Source organism: Belonocnema kinseyi, chromosome 7 (assembly GCF_010883055.1).
Source record: "Belonocnema kinseyi isolate 2016_QV_RU_SX_M_011 chromosome 7, B_treatae_v1, whole genome shotgun sequence".
Classification (NCBI taxonomy): Eukaryota; Metazoa; Arthropoda; class Insecta; order Hymenoptera; family Cynipidae; genus Belonocnema; species Belonocnema kinseyi.
The window spans coordinates 115,371,394-115,388,330 of record NC_046663.1 but is presented as its reverse complement, the minus strand read 5'-3'; the positions used below and the strand labels follow the sequence as shown (position 1 = coordinate 115,388,330).

The 16,937-nt window shown below is 32.9% G+C and overlaps 2 protein-coding genes across 7 annotated transcripts in view; one reads left to right on the top strand and one right to left on the bottom strand.

Annotated features, from left to right (window-relative positions):
* The first annotated feature begins 9,294 nt into the window (after positions 1-9,294).
* LOC117176235 (queuine tRNA-ribosyltransferase accessory subunit 2-like) lies at positions 9,295-11,095 on the top strand. Its single transcript, XM_033366381.1, has 3 exons — positions 9,295-10,604; positions 10,693-10,818; positions 10,908-11,095. Exons 1-3 carry the CDS (start codon positions 10,573-10,575, stop codon positions 11,029-11,031), a joined length of 282 nt encoding a protein of 93 aa, XP_033222272.1. The 5' UTR covers positions 9,295-10,572; the 3' UTR covers positions 11,032-11,095.
* A 42-nt stretch (positions 11,096-11,137) lies between these two features.
* Positions 11,138-16,937, bottom strand: part of LOC117176233 (ZZ-type zinc finger-containing protein 3) — a 40,501-nt gene continuing 34,701 nt past the window's right edge. For all 6 annotated transcript variants that reach the window (XM_033366377.1, XM_033366376.1, XM_033366380.1 and 3 more), the window contains 2 exons: positions 11,577-11,702; positions 11,138-11,506 (listed from right to left, as the gene is read on the bottom strand). In XM_033366377.1, the coding sequence (XP_033222268.1) occupies positions 11,255-11,506; positions 11,577-11,702 (378 nt within the window). In that variant the 3' untranslated portion in view covers positions 11,138-11,254. The remainder of the gene's footprint in view (positions 11,507-11,576; positions 11,703-16,937) is intronic.

Sequence of the window (16,937 nt, the reverse complement as noted above, 5' to 3'; positions counted from 1 at the left end):
TAGTTCCATTGGAATGTTCCTGGAACGTTCCCAAGTTCCGGACCAGGAACATTCCTGGAATATTCCGTGCTACTAGGAAACCAATTTAAAAAGAATTTTCAAATCGGTTTAAGAAATGTAACCCCTATCGTAATTTATTTAAAAATATCCGATTTGACCACTATGTGCCACTGAGTGAAAAGAAAGCGAAAAACGTGGAGAATATTTGTTAAGAAACTCAAAAATTAGCGCTGTTAAAATTTTGTACGTTTCTTTAATTCACAAATCTATAGTCTACAGTTTTCCGCTCATTTCTCATTAGGATCCAGCGATTTATTTATTACCCCAGTTCTCAGGCACATTTCAAAAGATGAAGTTGAGATTATTTAATTTTACAAAAGGTATAAGCTTTAGTGCAAGTAAGCCGTAGGATTAGAGAATCTTTTTTGAACCAGGGATTAGAGACAGGTCAATTCGCACAACTAAGCTACGCCCCAAATCTAGACTGTGAGGTGTTTGAAAAGGTGCGTTAGTAGTATATACTACAATGTTAGTGAAAATCGGTGTGCCTATGCCAATGCGACTAGGCTACCAAGTAGACCAGCTGAAAGGAATTAAAAATAAAAAATTTTACTTTGTACAATTCTGAAATTATCTATAAGAAGCTTAGAAATTCAGAATATGCGGGTTTCGATTATTTCAGATATCTAACTTTTTCTTTTGGATGTTTAAAATTGGAATGAATATAACATATCTCGTAAATGAAATAAGAAAATTCATAAATTAAACAAAAATATTAATAATTTGAAGAAAATTCTAAAAAGGGAGTCGGTTTGATTGCGGCCAGGTTCTGTAAATAACTGCCTGCCCAGTACGTGACGAATACAATAGGAATATTATACGACCGTCTCATCACTTCTCAGTGCCGTTTAGGTGCTGAAAATCAGCATAAACAGCCACTGAAACGGCACTGACGGTCCAGTGCCGTCCACCAGTGCTTTTTCATCGGCAGGGATTAGGCTAACACATAGAATGTAGTTTTACGTGTTATGCACATAGTCATTTCTGTACATTACAATCAACATGGTCGCTCCTGGTACAGCCACTGAGATGTCAAGATCACCCCCCCCCCCCAACCCATCATGCATTTCACGCATCAAATTTTTCGATTAAAAAGTACCTTCTCAATCCCTACTGTGGTACCACATTCGCCTCTATAAAGGTAAAAGCCTTATCAGTGATTATGGTCGTGGAGGTTAAGAACCTTTATCAAAATGGTAATCGCGTCCGAATTTTGAAGCCGCACGGTTGAATATTTTTGTCTAATTTTTTGCACACTTCATCTAAATAACCATATCTCAAATCGAGCAGAGCCGGTTTTGCGATTAAATGTTTAGATTTTGTTTAATAATCAAAATAGAGAAGAATAGCAGGACACTCACTGAGAGCTGTACATGCATGCCCCTAGCGAGCCTGCTCACCCTCGTCAAACTCAAGTCAGCAGACTCTCCGCCGGGTGATGAATGACACGGAACGTATGAATACCGGGCATTGTTAGGAGATTTCAGCCTGTTAGAAAAACTGACATTATGAAATCATTGGTTAATTCAAATTCAAAATTGTTTAAACAAATCATTTGTTTAAACCATTTTTTCCCGTAATGGTAAAAAATATTATTCACTGCAATTGACCACACAATCAACGAATGGTCAAAGTACTTTCTTTTAAGATATTTAGCAATTGAGTACTCGGTTCTTACTTTTTAGGCTGAAGGATTGAATATTTTTTAATCATTTCTTGCATACGTCATCCACATTCTCATATCTTAAAGCACACAGAGCCGCTTTTTCAATTAATCATTTGCATTATAGCTTATAACCTAGATTATACGTGCAACTAGATGAAAATCAAAATATAGATCATACAGCATATTCAGCTGACACTGCGCGTGTTACTACTACTGTTCTTCCCTTTTTGATTATTAAACAAAGTATAAACATTTAATCGACAAAATGATTCTGCTTGCTTCAAAATATGGTTATTTAGATGAGGTATGCAAAAAATTAGACAAAAATATTAAACCGTGATTGCTCAAAATTCAGACGCGTTTGTCATTCTGATTTCCGTAATGACGACAAAATAACATTTCCATTATTGTGAGATAACGGACTGTTACAAAACCTTTCATTATGAAATCATGGATTAATTTATTTTTGATGTGCAAAATCAATCAATTTATATAATTACAAACAAGTGAATAAAAGATTCAGGAAAATTGTTTAACGTGTGCAGAAATAATGGACGTTTTCAGGGAATTTAGTCTGACTTGTTTAAAAAATTATTATTTATTTTCACAATTGTTTCCCCCTGTAAGTCGTAGGAATCGTTTGTGTCATCAACTGCAGTGAATAGTATTTGTTTACGATATACGGGAAACAAATTATTCAAACAAATAATTTTTTTTAATTTACTAAATATCACGAGGAAAATAACCTGTCACGATTCCTATGACTTAAAGGGGGAAACGATTGTGAAAATAATTAATAATTGTTTAAACAAGCGCGACTAAATTCCCTAAAGACTTCCATTATTTCCGCACACACGAAAAAGAAATTAATCCACGATTTTATAGTTACAGTTTTTGTAACAGACCGTTATCTCAGAATAACACAGGCCGACAAATTTTAAAGCCAGCGACTAGACCTAACTTTCCGAAGTATTTTGATGCGCTGAATCCGAATCCGGGCTCAAAATTGCTCCTGTATGTCAGGTTTTGAAGATATCCTAACCTAAAAGAGCAAAAAACGCGTTTTTTAGCTGTTTTTCAGGTTATGTAACCGAACAATAAAAATGTCTACCACAAAAGCTAATATGGAATTTGAAAGTACTAATCTTCCCTTTCAAACCTACTTGGATTTATTAGGATATCTATATTTTTCACCAAAATATTGTAATTTGACATTTTTTATTTGAGTGTTTTAACCCATTATCGCTGAGGTGTTCAGATTTTTACAACGCATTCTCTATTGTTGACGGTACGATATTTTTTCTTCAAAATATTATCTCAGGGGTTTTCGAGGGTGCCCTTTCTATTGCTGGTGTCAGTTTTTTTTGTTATAACCCCTAGAAGATCCAATATGGCGGCCACAATTTAGGGCTTTAAAAAAGAACAAAGGATCCCGCACAAAATACTAACAAAAAAGCGTGCAGTCGTTTGGAACCAAACTTCGCACATTGATAAAAAAAAAAAAGAAGACGGACTGCGCGGAATGCTACTGCTTAGCTGGACAATCCCAAGTCCAGCCTTAAGTGGCTGGAAAATATTGGGTCTTGCCTTAGTAAGCTGGAAAATCCTAAGTAAATATACAATATTAAATTAATCATAATAGTACTTTTTTTTAAAGCCCTAACTGTTTTCCATATTCGCTCTTCTAGGAGTTATAGCAAAAAACTGAGCCAATCGAAAAGGAAACCCCGAAAACCCCTCAGATAACATTTTTAAGGGACAATGACATACCATCTCGGCGTTAATGGGTTAATATGCTAAATTGAAAAATTTCATTTCAAGGTTAGCTCACTTGTAGTGTGGAATTCAATTATTTCACAAAATGTAAACGACTAAATTTGGTAGGGGTGATTTCTGAGTTTAAGTGGATTATCAGGTAGGTGGGTTAACCTACTTGTGGCATGGAACTTCATTATTCCAAGAAAAATATGCGACTAAACTTATTGTTCCCATAGTCAGGTGCGTTAGCATGCTTGTGGCATGTTAGGGGTGGTTTCTACCCCTGGGAAACGGCTTCCGTAGAAATGAAAAGACACGGGTGCGGGATCCTTTGTTCTTTTTTAAAGTCCTAAACTGTGGCCGCCATATTGGATCTTCTAGGGGTTATAACAAAAAAACTGACACCGGCAATAGAAAGTGCACCCTCGAGAACCCCTGAGATAATATTTTGAAGAAAAGATATCGTACCGTCAGCAATAGAGAATGCATTGTATAAATCTGAACACATCAGCGTTAATGGGTTAAAACGCTAAAATAAAAAATTTCAAATTACAATATTTTGGTGAAAAATAAAGATATCCTAATAAATCCCAGTAGGTTTGAAAGGGGAAGATTAGCACTTTAAAATCCCGTATTGGCTTTGTGGTAGATATTTTTCTTGTACAGTTACATAACCTCAAAAACAGCTAAAAAACGCGTTTTTTGCACTTTTAGGTTAGGAAATCTCGAAAACCTGACGAACAGGAGCAATTTTGAATTCGGATTCGGATTCAACGCATCAAAATCCTTCGGAAAAGTTTGGTTTGCTTTCTGGCTTTTGACTTTTGTCAAATTTTGTCGGCTTGTGTAATGAAAGTGTTAATTTGTCGTTATTACGGATATGAGAATGACAATCGCGTCTGAATTTTGAGTCCACGTGGATGAATATTTTTGTCTAATTTTTTTGCATACCTGATCTGAATAATCATATCTTCAAGCAAGCAGAGCCAATTTTTTAATAAAATGTTTATATTTTGTTTAATAATCAAAAAGGGAAGAACAGTAGTAGCAACACGCAGTGTTAGCTGTATATGGTATGAATTTTCGGCGCGTATAATCGAGATTATTATCTATAATGTAATGATTCTATTAAAAAATCGGCTCTGCGCGCTTCAAGATATAAGAATTTAGATGACGTATACAAAAAACGAGTCAAAAATATTCAACGTGCGGCCTACAAATTCAAAACAGTTTTTCTAACAGACTGAAATCTCGTTACAATGCCCGGCATTCATTCGTTCCGTGTCATTCATCACCTTGCGGGGAGTCTTCTGACTTGAGTTTCTCGAGGGTGGACCAGCATGGTTATCACAGTGCTCGAACCAGTGGCCAAATCCACCAGACCTAGACCTCGAGGACGCACCTGGTAAAAGAAAGTGCACCTCAAATCAAGTTAAAGTTGAAAAGAAAGGACTTAGTATTTTTCAACGATTCTCCTCTTTCACAGTTTTGACTATAGTTCTCTCATATGTTTATCGAGTAAGAGATAACTTATCAAGGCCAATAACTGATTATAAAATAGGATTTCTGAAGCCGCGAGAAATTCTATGCACCAGAAATCGCGTGATAAGATTAGCCCAGGCAGAATCGTTTAAAGATGAAATTTATTGCCTTAAACGAAATCGCAAAATCGAGTAAAATTAAATTATTCAATCCATTTCTCGACGATTCAGGGCTGCTCAGAGCCTGCGGTAGACTGAATCATGCACCAATTCCATTTGATTAAAGGGACCCAAACATTTTGCCTTCAAACCATCTGGTAACACGTTTAATTGTTAAAGATGAACACACCCGTCTAATGCACGCGGGATGTCAAAGCGTGATCGCCTCTCTGCGAACGCCATTTTGGCCACTATCATCTAAAAATATGGTCAAAAATGTTATTCGGAAATGCGTACATTGTTTCCGTGCCAAACCAGTGGGTACGGAATACATAATTGGGAGTCTATCTACGGCACGAGTAACAGTTTCTCGAACCTTTACGAATTGTGGAGTTGACAATGCAGGGCCTTATTTCGTAAAGGACAGGACTCGAAATCGGACTGCAATAAAGACGTATTTATGCATATTTGTCTGTTTCGTGACAAAGGCAGCCCACTTAGAACTATCTACAGATTTATCAACGGATGCATTTTTATGTTGCCTACGACGGTTTATATCTCGACGAGGTCGTCCTCAAAACATGTATTCAGGCAACGGGAAGAACTTTGTCGGCGCTCGAAATGAGCTCAATAAACTAGCGGGACTCCTTTTTGATCCCAAACATCAAGAACGCGTAATCAATCCTCTGTCTCGGGAAGGAATAGATTGGAATTTTATTTCTGCCCATGCACCTTATTTTGACGGTTTATGGGAAAGCTCTGTCAAATCGGTAAAAAATCATTTGAAGCGAGTCATCGGCGAATCTCAACTCACGTTCGCAGAGTTATACACTATTAAATCAAGTAGAGGCCTGTTTAAATTCCCGTCCTCTATATTTCTTATCCAATGACCAACCTGCAATTAGTATTTAATATGCCCTTTTCTATTGTTCCAATAGTAGTTATGTGAATTTGTACTAGATTATAAGTTTATATTATGCTATTGTATAGTTAAATTCTTGCATGAATGTTAAATTGTTTCGAAAGGAGACCTTTCAAAGTGGCCGCAATGTTCGACAGAGTGACCCATATTTTCCATTTCAAAGGAAGCTTGAATTTGTAGCCTGTATTTCACAACTTCAATATTGTACATCTGCTCCTTGAAAATATTTTCTACAAACTACTGAAACTTTGTGTTTATGGTTATGATGGTATGCTCATTTATAAGACATAGACTTAGCGCCTCTCAATCCCTCATTGAAAGAAACTTTAAGGCCGGTCAATCGTCCATCGGGTCTTACAAATATCTACTAAATGGCGTGTTGTACATTAAGATTTGTTCTTTTTTTTATTTTGAAAAGATTTTAATAGCACGAAAGTGCCTTCTTTAAATATTCAATTATTATTGCAATAATTTTGTTTAATTATTATCCTCTACGGGAGGTGTGCTATCAAGTAAACCTGGCGGCAAAACAAGTTTTCATTATTAAATTACACAAAAGTCGATGTTTTAAAAATTAGAATCATTAAAAGAATAAGGTATATATTATATCTAATCCAATAAACAATATATTAATTGTACAATTAGGAAAGATAAATAACATAGTTTTCCGTGAATCAGACACGATTATAAACAATAATTTTAGAATGCATATATTCGTAAATTTCATAACAATGAGTAGAACTCTTTTTCTATATTTGGTGCGAAATTGAGCTTTATAAAATAAAAATTGTCTTAGTTATTTAATTTGTTATAATAAGAAAACTTAATATCTTTTGCAAGCCATTTTTATGCAATTTAATGATTAAAAATCGTTCTGACGCTAGTGTACTTGATAGAAAAACTCCTGTAGAGGACTATAATCCAGTTTTTGTTGTGATTCTATTGGCCAAATCTGTAGAAATTCCTTTGAAAAGGTCTATTTTTAAAAAACAAATGAGTTATGAAAATTAATTATTATTCAGGGTTGAAGTTTGGCACACTTCTTAAGGGTTATAAGGGACATCTCTTCTAAAAGTTAAAAACTTTTTAATTAATTATTGAGACAATAATTGCATTTTTTAAAAAGATACTGCGGCGGTTTTAATTTTTCTCAAGTAAGCCAATGAACAAATCTTAATGCTTACACTTTTTTCTGACGAAGATATAGTGTGGGGGATCTCACAAATTAAAGGATGGGTTAAGGATTCGGACGCCGAGAACAGGGTGAAGTCATTAATGTTCGAAACAATTTAAATATAACATGAGTTTACTGGAAAACTTACAACGGTCAGCCTTCTACGATTAAAATGTCTCCAAAAGTCCGAACCGGGCGGCCAAGTCGAGAGCGGGCACGCCATGGTGGGTGGCACCTGGGCGATAAAGCCAAGGCACCTGAAGGACTCGATATTGGTCTCGAAGGAAGGCAGTCAGGCTCGCTGAGAGCGTCGTCTGGAGATTCGGGGTGGATTTGAATTCGGGCGTCAAACTCTACCGATTTGGTTATCGTCCAGAGAACACAAGACTGACTTCCCGATGGTCAGATTTTGAGTACCAGGACCAGGAAGTGGTGTTCTTCCATTCGTAGTCCTAGGCCCGCAGGGACATATGACAACGGGGTGATTATAACTTTGTTATAATAGTTTAGTTTTAATAAACAAAAAAACCTGTTTTGCTATTTTTAAGTATTGTTTGCCTACACAGTACTTCCTACGCCGTGGTCGCGAACATATAGGCTCTTGCTCTACATATGCTAGCACTACAGATCCGCAGTCAAATTTCAGGTAGCATTCATTTCCACAAATGAGCCTTTTTTGCCAGGGCCCCTATACTAATATTTCTATCTCTAATGAGCCGTTTTAAATAGTTTTTTGAATAAATATTTATCTTATATTAACTCTTTTTTAAAGTTTTTGTTTGTTTAAAATATACCTTCATATGATTCACATAAGTGAACAATTGCTGTCAATGACTCAAAATAGTACTTGATAAAAACTAAATATAATATCGACGACTCCACTACAGAGTGCTTAAGTTCTGGTGCTCCTTTCAGGAGAGCTGATTAAAGTTTAAGATGTTTTTAACATTCAGAAATACTGTACAAAATTGTGAAAACGGTATTTATAAATGGCTTAAATTTTTACCTCAATACTGGTAACAAACATTTGCCAATAAACATCTTCATTATAATAAACATGCTATAATTAAGCAATGACTTTTTCTCACGGTCAATTATTTTGATTATTATTTCAAGTAATCAATAGAATAAAAACTATATTTTTTTTATAGACGTAGCATTCCAAGGGATGAGGTAGCTTTTTCATTTAAAAATTGGCACATTTATTAATGTTTTATATATTTAATAATATTGTTTTCTCTAACAATTTGCGGGTTCCCTACCGATCGAAATCTGAGTATTCTCCAGCGAAATAGCCTGGCCCATTTGAGACTTAAGCAAAGTCGATTTGAAAAAATTTAGTCTCTGAGATAGTCTGAAAGATTTGGGTCCTTTTCAAGGTCCCTTTAAGAGTGGTGCGACGGTAATATAATGTTCCTTTTGTATTCGTCACTTACCGAGCGGGCAGAGTTATTTACAGTGGTTGGCCGTCGCTAATCCGACTCTCCCTTTTTAAATTTCTCTTTAAATTATTAACAAAAATAACGATTTTATCATTTCTAAATAATATTTTTTTTAATAAAAACGTACGAATAAGATTTACAGATGATCATTTAAGGAATAAAATAAACCCTACACAGAATTAGGAGGTCTAAATAACAGTTGCAACTTTTACCTGAAGGGAGAGAGAAAAACATTAAACCCTAAAAGCTATTGTCAAATAAACAATGAAAATTGTCAAATAATTATTTCGAAACTTCATCTCGAGTTTTCTTTCAAAACTAATTATAATTAACAATAAAATATTTTCCTCAATTTTATAAATCATTTTTAACGATTATTTTTCAGCTTGAAATAACTTTAGTTCCGTTTTTATTTAAAAACAAGTATAATGAAAGTTCCCTTTTCGTCCTAAATCTTAAGCTTAATTTCATGAAAATAGTTATGCCGAAAAGCAATTTTTAAATGAATTCATACAAATTGATTAAATTTGTTTACAATGTATGATTTCAGTTCATTATTTTATACTTGAAATTTTTAAAATATATTAAGATATATTATTTTAATAATTTAAAGTACAAAGAAGTTTTAGATTATATAAAATAAAACCAATTATTCGTAGTTCTTATTAACAGCAAAATATTTTCTAACAGAACAAACTGCATCACCAGGTTTAAGTTTGATATCCTCCCTGCGTCAAATAGTTATTTGCCCTTCTCTAACAATATTTGGATCATTTGACGCTTTGAAAAATGCAATTTTGTTAGTTTTCTCCTGGTCCCGATGACTTTTATATCCCGATTTACAATAAAAAACAAACGCATTTGACCATTTTTTGTTCAAAATTTAAATACTGCGAATATTTTGGAGCATCTGTAAATAGATGCATATTTTTACTTCTAAAATCAGTTTTTTTCAGTTCAAAACACTCAAAGATTATTTAGAACTGTCAGTAAATTACTTTTAATGTTTTATTAAATGCAATGTTATTATTTTGCCAGGGGACTACGAAATCCTATCGAATATTAACATGAAATTCACGAACTAACACGTAATTATACGTAATAACGTGGTAATTATAACTCACAGGGTGGTCAACTCATGGGTCGTTCGTATATTTTTAAATATTTAGTATCAGGATTATAAAGATACACATATGAAGCGTTAATTATTGAAAAAGTTGTAAAATTTAATTTTAAAATATAACGGATCACATTGAAAACCTAAATATTCGCACATTTCACACGGATTTCAATCATTATTTCGTGAATGTATATTTGCAGCCATGCATCTAAATTTCTCGAGCGACTTGAGTTAGAGAAGTTCAGCTGTAAAATTGAAAAAGTAACAAATTTATTTTATTTTTTAAAAGTATATTCTCCTTTAATGTTGCACAGAATTGTATAATATTTTACCAGACGACGCAAAATGATCTATTTATTCGTGCTAACATAAAAACTCAAAATCGGAAAAAAATTACTTAGAGCGGTATGCTAACAGAACGCGAGTTGGAGCTGTGTATGGACTAAATTAGAACTCAAGCTCTCCGCAATGGAGCCATCGATATGTAATCACAAAATACATGCGATGACAGACACTGCCAAACAAAGCGAGCATCACTGAAAAAGATACTTCTTAGTAAAAAACGTCGCGTGAAATGCATGAAGGCTTGGATGACCTAGTCAAGATATGTTCTGCTAGTAGAAAGCCAGGGCGATAAAAGCTGGAATGAGCTTGGGTTTGCTCTTCGTCGGCATGTTTACTGCTGTGAATTGAGAGATGATAACTAAAATTAAAACGGATCGGTGATGAAAAACATAAGTAATTGATGGATGTTCAATATGGATGACAAATATAATTTGACGGATACCACATGGAATCTTTATCTCTTCCCGAAATTATCTCGTAAATTCTAAACAACTAAATAATAATGTTTTACTTTTAGTAGCTTCAGTTATACTAAATAAACCTATATTATTATAAATTACTTTAGGTACGCAAATGATTTTTCTCCTATATGTGCTGATTGCACGTGCTCGACCTGCAAACACCACACGAAAGCCTACGTTCATCACTTATGTCAAACCAAAGAATTACTCGGCCTAGTACTTTTAATGATGTGCGTAGTGTATTCTTCAGACCATTTTTAATAATTACGATTTAGTTCACATAAATACGCAATTATTCATGGAACCTTTAAATTTTCAGACACAACATGCACCACTATATGGAGTTCTTCGAAGCGATTCGAAGCAACTTAAGAAATGCAACATTCCTAGCATTTAAAGAAAATATTGTTTCCAAGTATCTATCACATATTCGTCGTTCCTAATGCCAATGTAAATTAAATAAAATGCTTTGTAAAAATGCTTTCAATAAAGTTACTTTCTTACCAAATGTCTTTTTACTCTACTCAGCTTTTTGAACTAGCTTTCAAATATTGAAACTGTGATTTATTATTGAAATAATCATAGAAACATTCATCCTACAATTAAGGATAACAATTATTTGTTACTTGCGCGTGGACATAGAAATGGGATAAAGAAAACTTTTGGCTATTCCGGGAAGAAGTTGGGATCCAGGTAATTATAGGAGCTGTTACTAAAATTCTGCGGAAAGTAATCTAAATCGTAGCTTCTGATATAATTCGGAGGCCGAATCGCAGTTAGTCTGTGAGAAGGATTATGTGAGGGAGATTCTGTTTCTAATTGAGCGACTGCGCAATCTGCACACAAGTCCACACCATCTTGACACATTGTACAGTGCCACCGCGTACCTCGTAGAGGATCTTCACCGCATACAGAGCACTAAAATAAATATAAATTGTAAAACAATGTTCTTGAATATATACAAAATCATAAGAAATGAATGACTTGCCTTATAACCAACATGTTCGTATGGAGTACAATGTGTGTCTTCTTTCTCAGCCTTTACTTGTCGCAGAAGTTCTATTTGCCTTAGTTCGGGATTGTCATCTTCACTTCCATTTTCATTATCTTCTTCCTTTAATTTACAGAAATATTAAACATTTTCAGTTTCAGTAGTGATAGTTACGTAAGCCTAAGACCTGAAAGTTACAATATTAACAGGCCTCGAAGTGTATGACTTTTTCGACCTTTTTTGTAAATGCGTCTTCTACTATTTGACTGTAAACTGCTACTCATACTTTTTTCTTTTTTTAAACCTATTAGACATTACTTCCAATTTAAAAATAGAATTAATATATAACGTTCCATAAAGAAAGTGCCTGCTTATTCGATAGTTTAGGAGATATTCGCATTTTTTGTGAACAAAGGACAAAAGTCTAGATCCTGAGGTTTCGATGGGAAATCATACTTCACTCTACGCTCTATCTAGATCTATTGTACGTATGTCCTGGAAGGGACCAGAAGTGGGTACATTTAATGATTTAACTAAAATTTCAACAAGTATTTACGCATGGCACTCGTCAATTCTTGATGTGTCTTTCTCGAAAATTTGGTTTTCCAAGTTTTAAGTGTAAAGGTTTTTTAACTTATAAGATTTGTCCTGAGCTTAAAATGTCGAAAATTTATTCGGCATTTTTTCTAAAATGATCTTAGGAAAGTAGTCATATCAAAGCACAATTTAGTAAAGTTTAAAAATTTTAGACTTCGTTTAGAAATTATAAATAAAAAAGTATACAAAATGTCTGATCACGCACATGTACCCAGGCACAAGCTTAAAATGAAAAATTGCTGAATAATGTTAAGACCATCTTTTAAATGCTTGAGATACAAATCATATCACTTATATTGGGTTAAAAAAGACACCAATCAAGAGAATAGTTGTTTAGAATTAATAATAGGAATTCACGGTAGTAAAAATCATTTAAGCGCAGCTAGAACATTTAAATGATTCATTATCTATGTGAAGTATCCAAAAGATATCTCAGAAATAAAAATGAAAGAAAATTAAATCAGATTAAAATCAAATTTCAAATCCTATTTAACGTCCAATAATCAAGTTAATGTGCATAATGCCTGAAAATAAAACCAAGAATCCAACAATCAAATTTGGACAATCACCATACAATGTTCCTATTGAAATTTGAAAAAAGATAAAAATTTTCCTGAAAAATAAAATAAAATAATTCTTTGTACATTTGACAGACACACTGCAGTCCCGTTATAAAAGCAGTTTCGGGGGTACACTTTATTTCCTTTGTACAATCTCGCTACTCGCCCAACCATAAACAATCAGGGTTGTATGAATCATTTCTGTTGGAGTTTCGTCTAAAAAAAGATTTTTTTAAATATTTTTAAGTACGTTTTTACGTATATCAAACGTACATATTTCTCACGATCAATAAAATAAAAAAAAAATCGAACTCTAAGGCTAAGCATTTTTCCATTTGAAATAATAAAAAACAAACTAAAAATTAAAACACTCAAATCGGAACTCTTAAACTTTTTAAATTGACGTGTTAAAACTTTTTTATTAAAAAATGTTTTATTCGAATGCTCAATAATTTAAACGTATAAAATGGAAAGTAGTAACACTTTTCAATGACATAATTTTTATTTAAATGCATCGAAACTGAAAATTTTAGTATTTTTAACTTTTATAAATTGTAGAGTTGAAAGATTCGGATTCAGTTCTAAAAATATAAATCCGTGTTACAATTTTCAGAAATTTTAAGTTGGAAACATTGAACATTGACAAATTAAATTTTTTAAACTTAACACTTCGTAAATTAGAAGTTAAATTATTTTAATTTCAAATAGTTAAAACATCCTTAAAAAGCTTTAAAATTGTGTTTCCATATCTTGAGAAATCTACAAGTTTTTTTTAAATTTCTTCGAACTTAAAATTATTTTTGAAATTTTTTTAGAACATCTCAATATTTTAATAAGTAATGAATGATAAAAGATAAATGTATTTTATCTAAAAATTTTCACTTCAAATGCTTTTAATTTTTAATTGTTCAAGTCTTCAAGTCTGCATTTTAAAATTCTTTAAATTAAAAATGTCAACTTAAAAATAAAAATCTAAAATGGAAAATTTTTCGAATTACGCATTGTAAAGTAAATGGTATCATAATTTAAAAAGATAACAATTCAACTCATTATTTTAAAAGATGTTAAAATCGAACTTGGACAGTTTCTTCTTCTAAAGATTTGTAAATTTCACGGTCCGAAAATAAATTCTGCAAAACAGACTGTTTTGAGGCACCTGATTTTACTTCGTCTAAAAACTTTTATGTCTCTTCGAAAGATAAATGCTTCCTCTTGTTTTCCTTTCACAATTTCGAAATGCCTGGTTGCACCTGGTTACGGAATGTTTAATCTAAACACTCAGTGACTGAAAGCGAACTGAAGTGAATGTCCTGCGACATTTTTGTCACTGATTGAAAATGACCGAAGCAGATGACACGATTCACCGCCGAGGATACTGCCCGCTTTTTTCATACACTCCAGCGTTGTTGTGGAGTTGCTCTGCTAACTTAGCAGCGTCATTCTCTCGTCCCCTTGAACCACCTTGTCCTCTATAATGGGAACTTTTCTTGCGGGACTGCAATGTATTCACATTCCTGATGCAGTCAAAGATGTCGAATCAAGTATGTTGATAAAAATTGTCTGCACATTAGTAATATTGATCGTTAGATTTCTAAAGGTTCCCTGATAACGAAAAGTTTTCTTGAAAACAGCCCTGATATAATTTGCATGAATGCTGATAAAGGCAAATTTACTATTTATATGAAAAAATCAGATTATAAGGGATATGGGGAATTTACTTTTCAACCATGATAATTTTAATTTCTTAAATGAAAATCCGTTAAAACAATTACAAAGAGACACTCTCAACATACTTGGCAATCGGAGAAAGAAAGGACTTTTAGAAAAAGATATAAGATGAACTGATATTAATACTGAAGACATAGTTCTTGCAAGATGTTATGGTTTGAGAAAAATTTACAAAGATGACTATCCTTTAAGAATGGTTATTTCAACTATTATATTATGGAGGATCTCGAGGTCTTTGCTTTCTTTCGGTATGGTGAAGATATCTTTTTATGTGTTCCTCTAACAAAGTTTCAGATGGTTGTAGATGCTTTTAACAGTTTTCATCCAAGACTTTAGTTTACCCATGAAATAGAAAAGAACCATAAAATCAGTTTTTTAGACATAAAAGTAACTAAAGGTCAGGATGGTAATATTATATCCAATTGCTACAGGAAAAGTAAATATTCACGTAGAATTTTTTATTTTTTTCTGCTCATCCTTTTTAAAACAAAGTTGCAGTAATCGAAAACTTAGTTGACAGAGCTCTAGGTTTGTCGCATGTTTCATTTCACAAAGAAAATTTGAATATTATTAGAAATACCCTTTTCCTAATCATTACCAACAAAAGTTAATTGAGAAACATATGACAGTTATAATTCAAAAAACCAAAAGCAAAAATCAGAAAGAATTGAAGGAGTATAGTTCTTTTAATACTTATTTTCTATTTTTTAGTCAAATTTCGGAAACTATTGAATTTATGTTGAATAAGTTTAGGATTCATACTATTTTCCGTATACCGTTTAAAATAGCTTTAATAATAACGTTTTGCAAGGATTTTTTAGATAATTTTGAAGAGGATGGTGTTGTCTGCAGGCTCACTTGCAAGATTTGTAAGATGACGTTTGGGACGCTATTCTAAGAGTAGTTCTTGCGAGGCATACAGAGGAATTTATTGATGTTTACCATAATTTCGATTGGGAGAAAGAGAGAATTTATGGAAATGCTTTACATTGAAAAACAAAAGAATTTATCTATTAATTGAAAAACTGATTTAGACAGATTAAACAAGAGTTATGCTAGCATGATTAATTATATTTAGCACTGAGTTTTCATAAATCTTTATTTTCTTTTACTTTCTCTATTTCTGATTCTTTAGGTATGTTTATAACCGTTTGCCTTTTGACCCTCAATGGATGTTTCAGGTATGTTTATGATGGGTTTTCACTTTGGCCCTCATTTGATTCTCTGGTGTTAGGAAGAGAGCATGGTGGTTACATTGTTGTTCCTGCCTGCTCGAATATTTTTTATTTTTTTAAAAGATTTTGTCTTCATAAGGGTGCTGTATGAGTGTCGAAACGTTGGTGATTCTTTTTACAAATGTTTTTTATTGTAATTTGATCATAATAGACGTAACAAAGACGAAAAAAATAAAAAAAGAAGGAATGGGATTTGGTTGGTTGTCTTCTCATTTTAATTATTTATTTTTGTCAACAAAAAATAAATGTAATTCCTTTAATGGAATGTTTCTCAATTCTGCCGTGCAAGTTAAAAGAATGATGTCACATTAATGACGAAAATAAGGTTTTCACATCAATCAATTTGCAAAAGAAATTGCATCTATCTACGCATACGAGAATTTGGAGAAACGAATAAATTTTATCAAATAACCAGTTGTTTGCGACTGAAATTTGTAATTCGCTGCAGAATTAAACCGAATGTCACTGAAAAGCTGCATTTGACCTCTAATACTATGTATGACGCATGGCAATGTAACTCAAAAAGACCGCGTCTCGACTCATGGTTTTTGTTAACATTTAAAAATTGCGAGGCTCTGTCTTGATCAATACAATCAGGTCCAGTATACCTAAAGTAAAGTTTTTCTTTCTCTGTAAAATATTTAAGTTTCGCGTCTATTTACACGTCAAGAACACCGCGTCTCTTTCGTTCGAAGCCGTAAAACGACTCAGGTGTTTTTCGTTTGCAAGCCATTGTGGACTCGAGATGTTTTACAGATAAAAAGTAATTTTTTTTACAGAATGAGAAAAATATCAGTTTGTATGAATGATGTTGAAATAACTATACAAAATTAATACCACAATAATTTTACAAAACCAAATCTTTCTCGATGATTTTCTACGTTCGAAGCTGAACAGACGTAAGTGTCTTTTTAAATTGTATGCCAGAATTAAACAATTTCTAATAAAATGTTCGAAGCAATTGTCCGGGTGTTCATACTTGTGTATGTTACACTTTTTTGAGAGCACCATAACTTCTAGACGGTTGCTACTAAATTAATGAAATTGTGAGAGCTTATTTTTACCACTAATGTCTTAAAACTGATCGAGGGATTTCTAAAAATATTCATTATATTTGGTTTTAATACTTTATAACATCTTGAAACTGAGTTTTGTACATGACTAAATATTAAGCTTTTTTCATCAACATAATTAAATTAATGTTAATGCAAGATTATAAAAGATTCGTTGACTCGAAA

What these genes read in the sequence shown, in the direction of transcription:
- LOC117176235 (XM_033366381.1), top strand. Translation starts at nt 10,573, where the DNA reads ATGGAATCTTTATCTCTTCCCGAAATTATCTC. An exon ending in TCTCTTCCCGAAATTATCTC is followed by an intron (nt 10,605 to 10,692) that starts GTAAATTCTAAA and finishes AAATTACTTTAG; the next exon opens with GTACGCAAATGATTTTTCTC. An exon ending in GGCCTAGTACTTTTAATGAT is followed by an intron (nt 10,819 to 10,907) that starts GTGCGTAGTGTA and finishes TTAAATTTTCAG; the next exon opens with ACACAACATGCACCACTATA.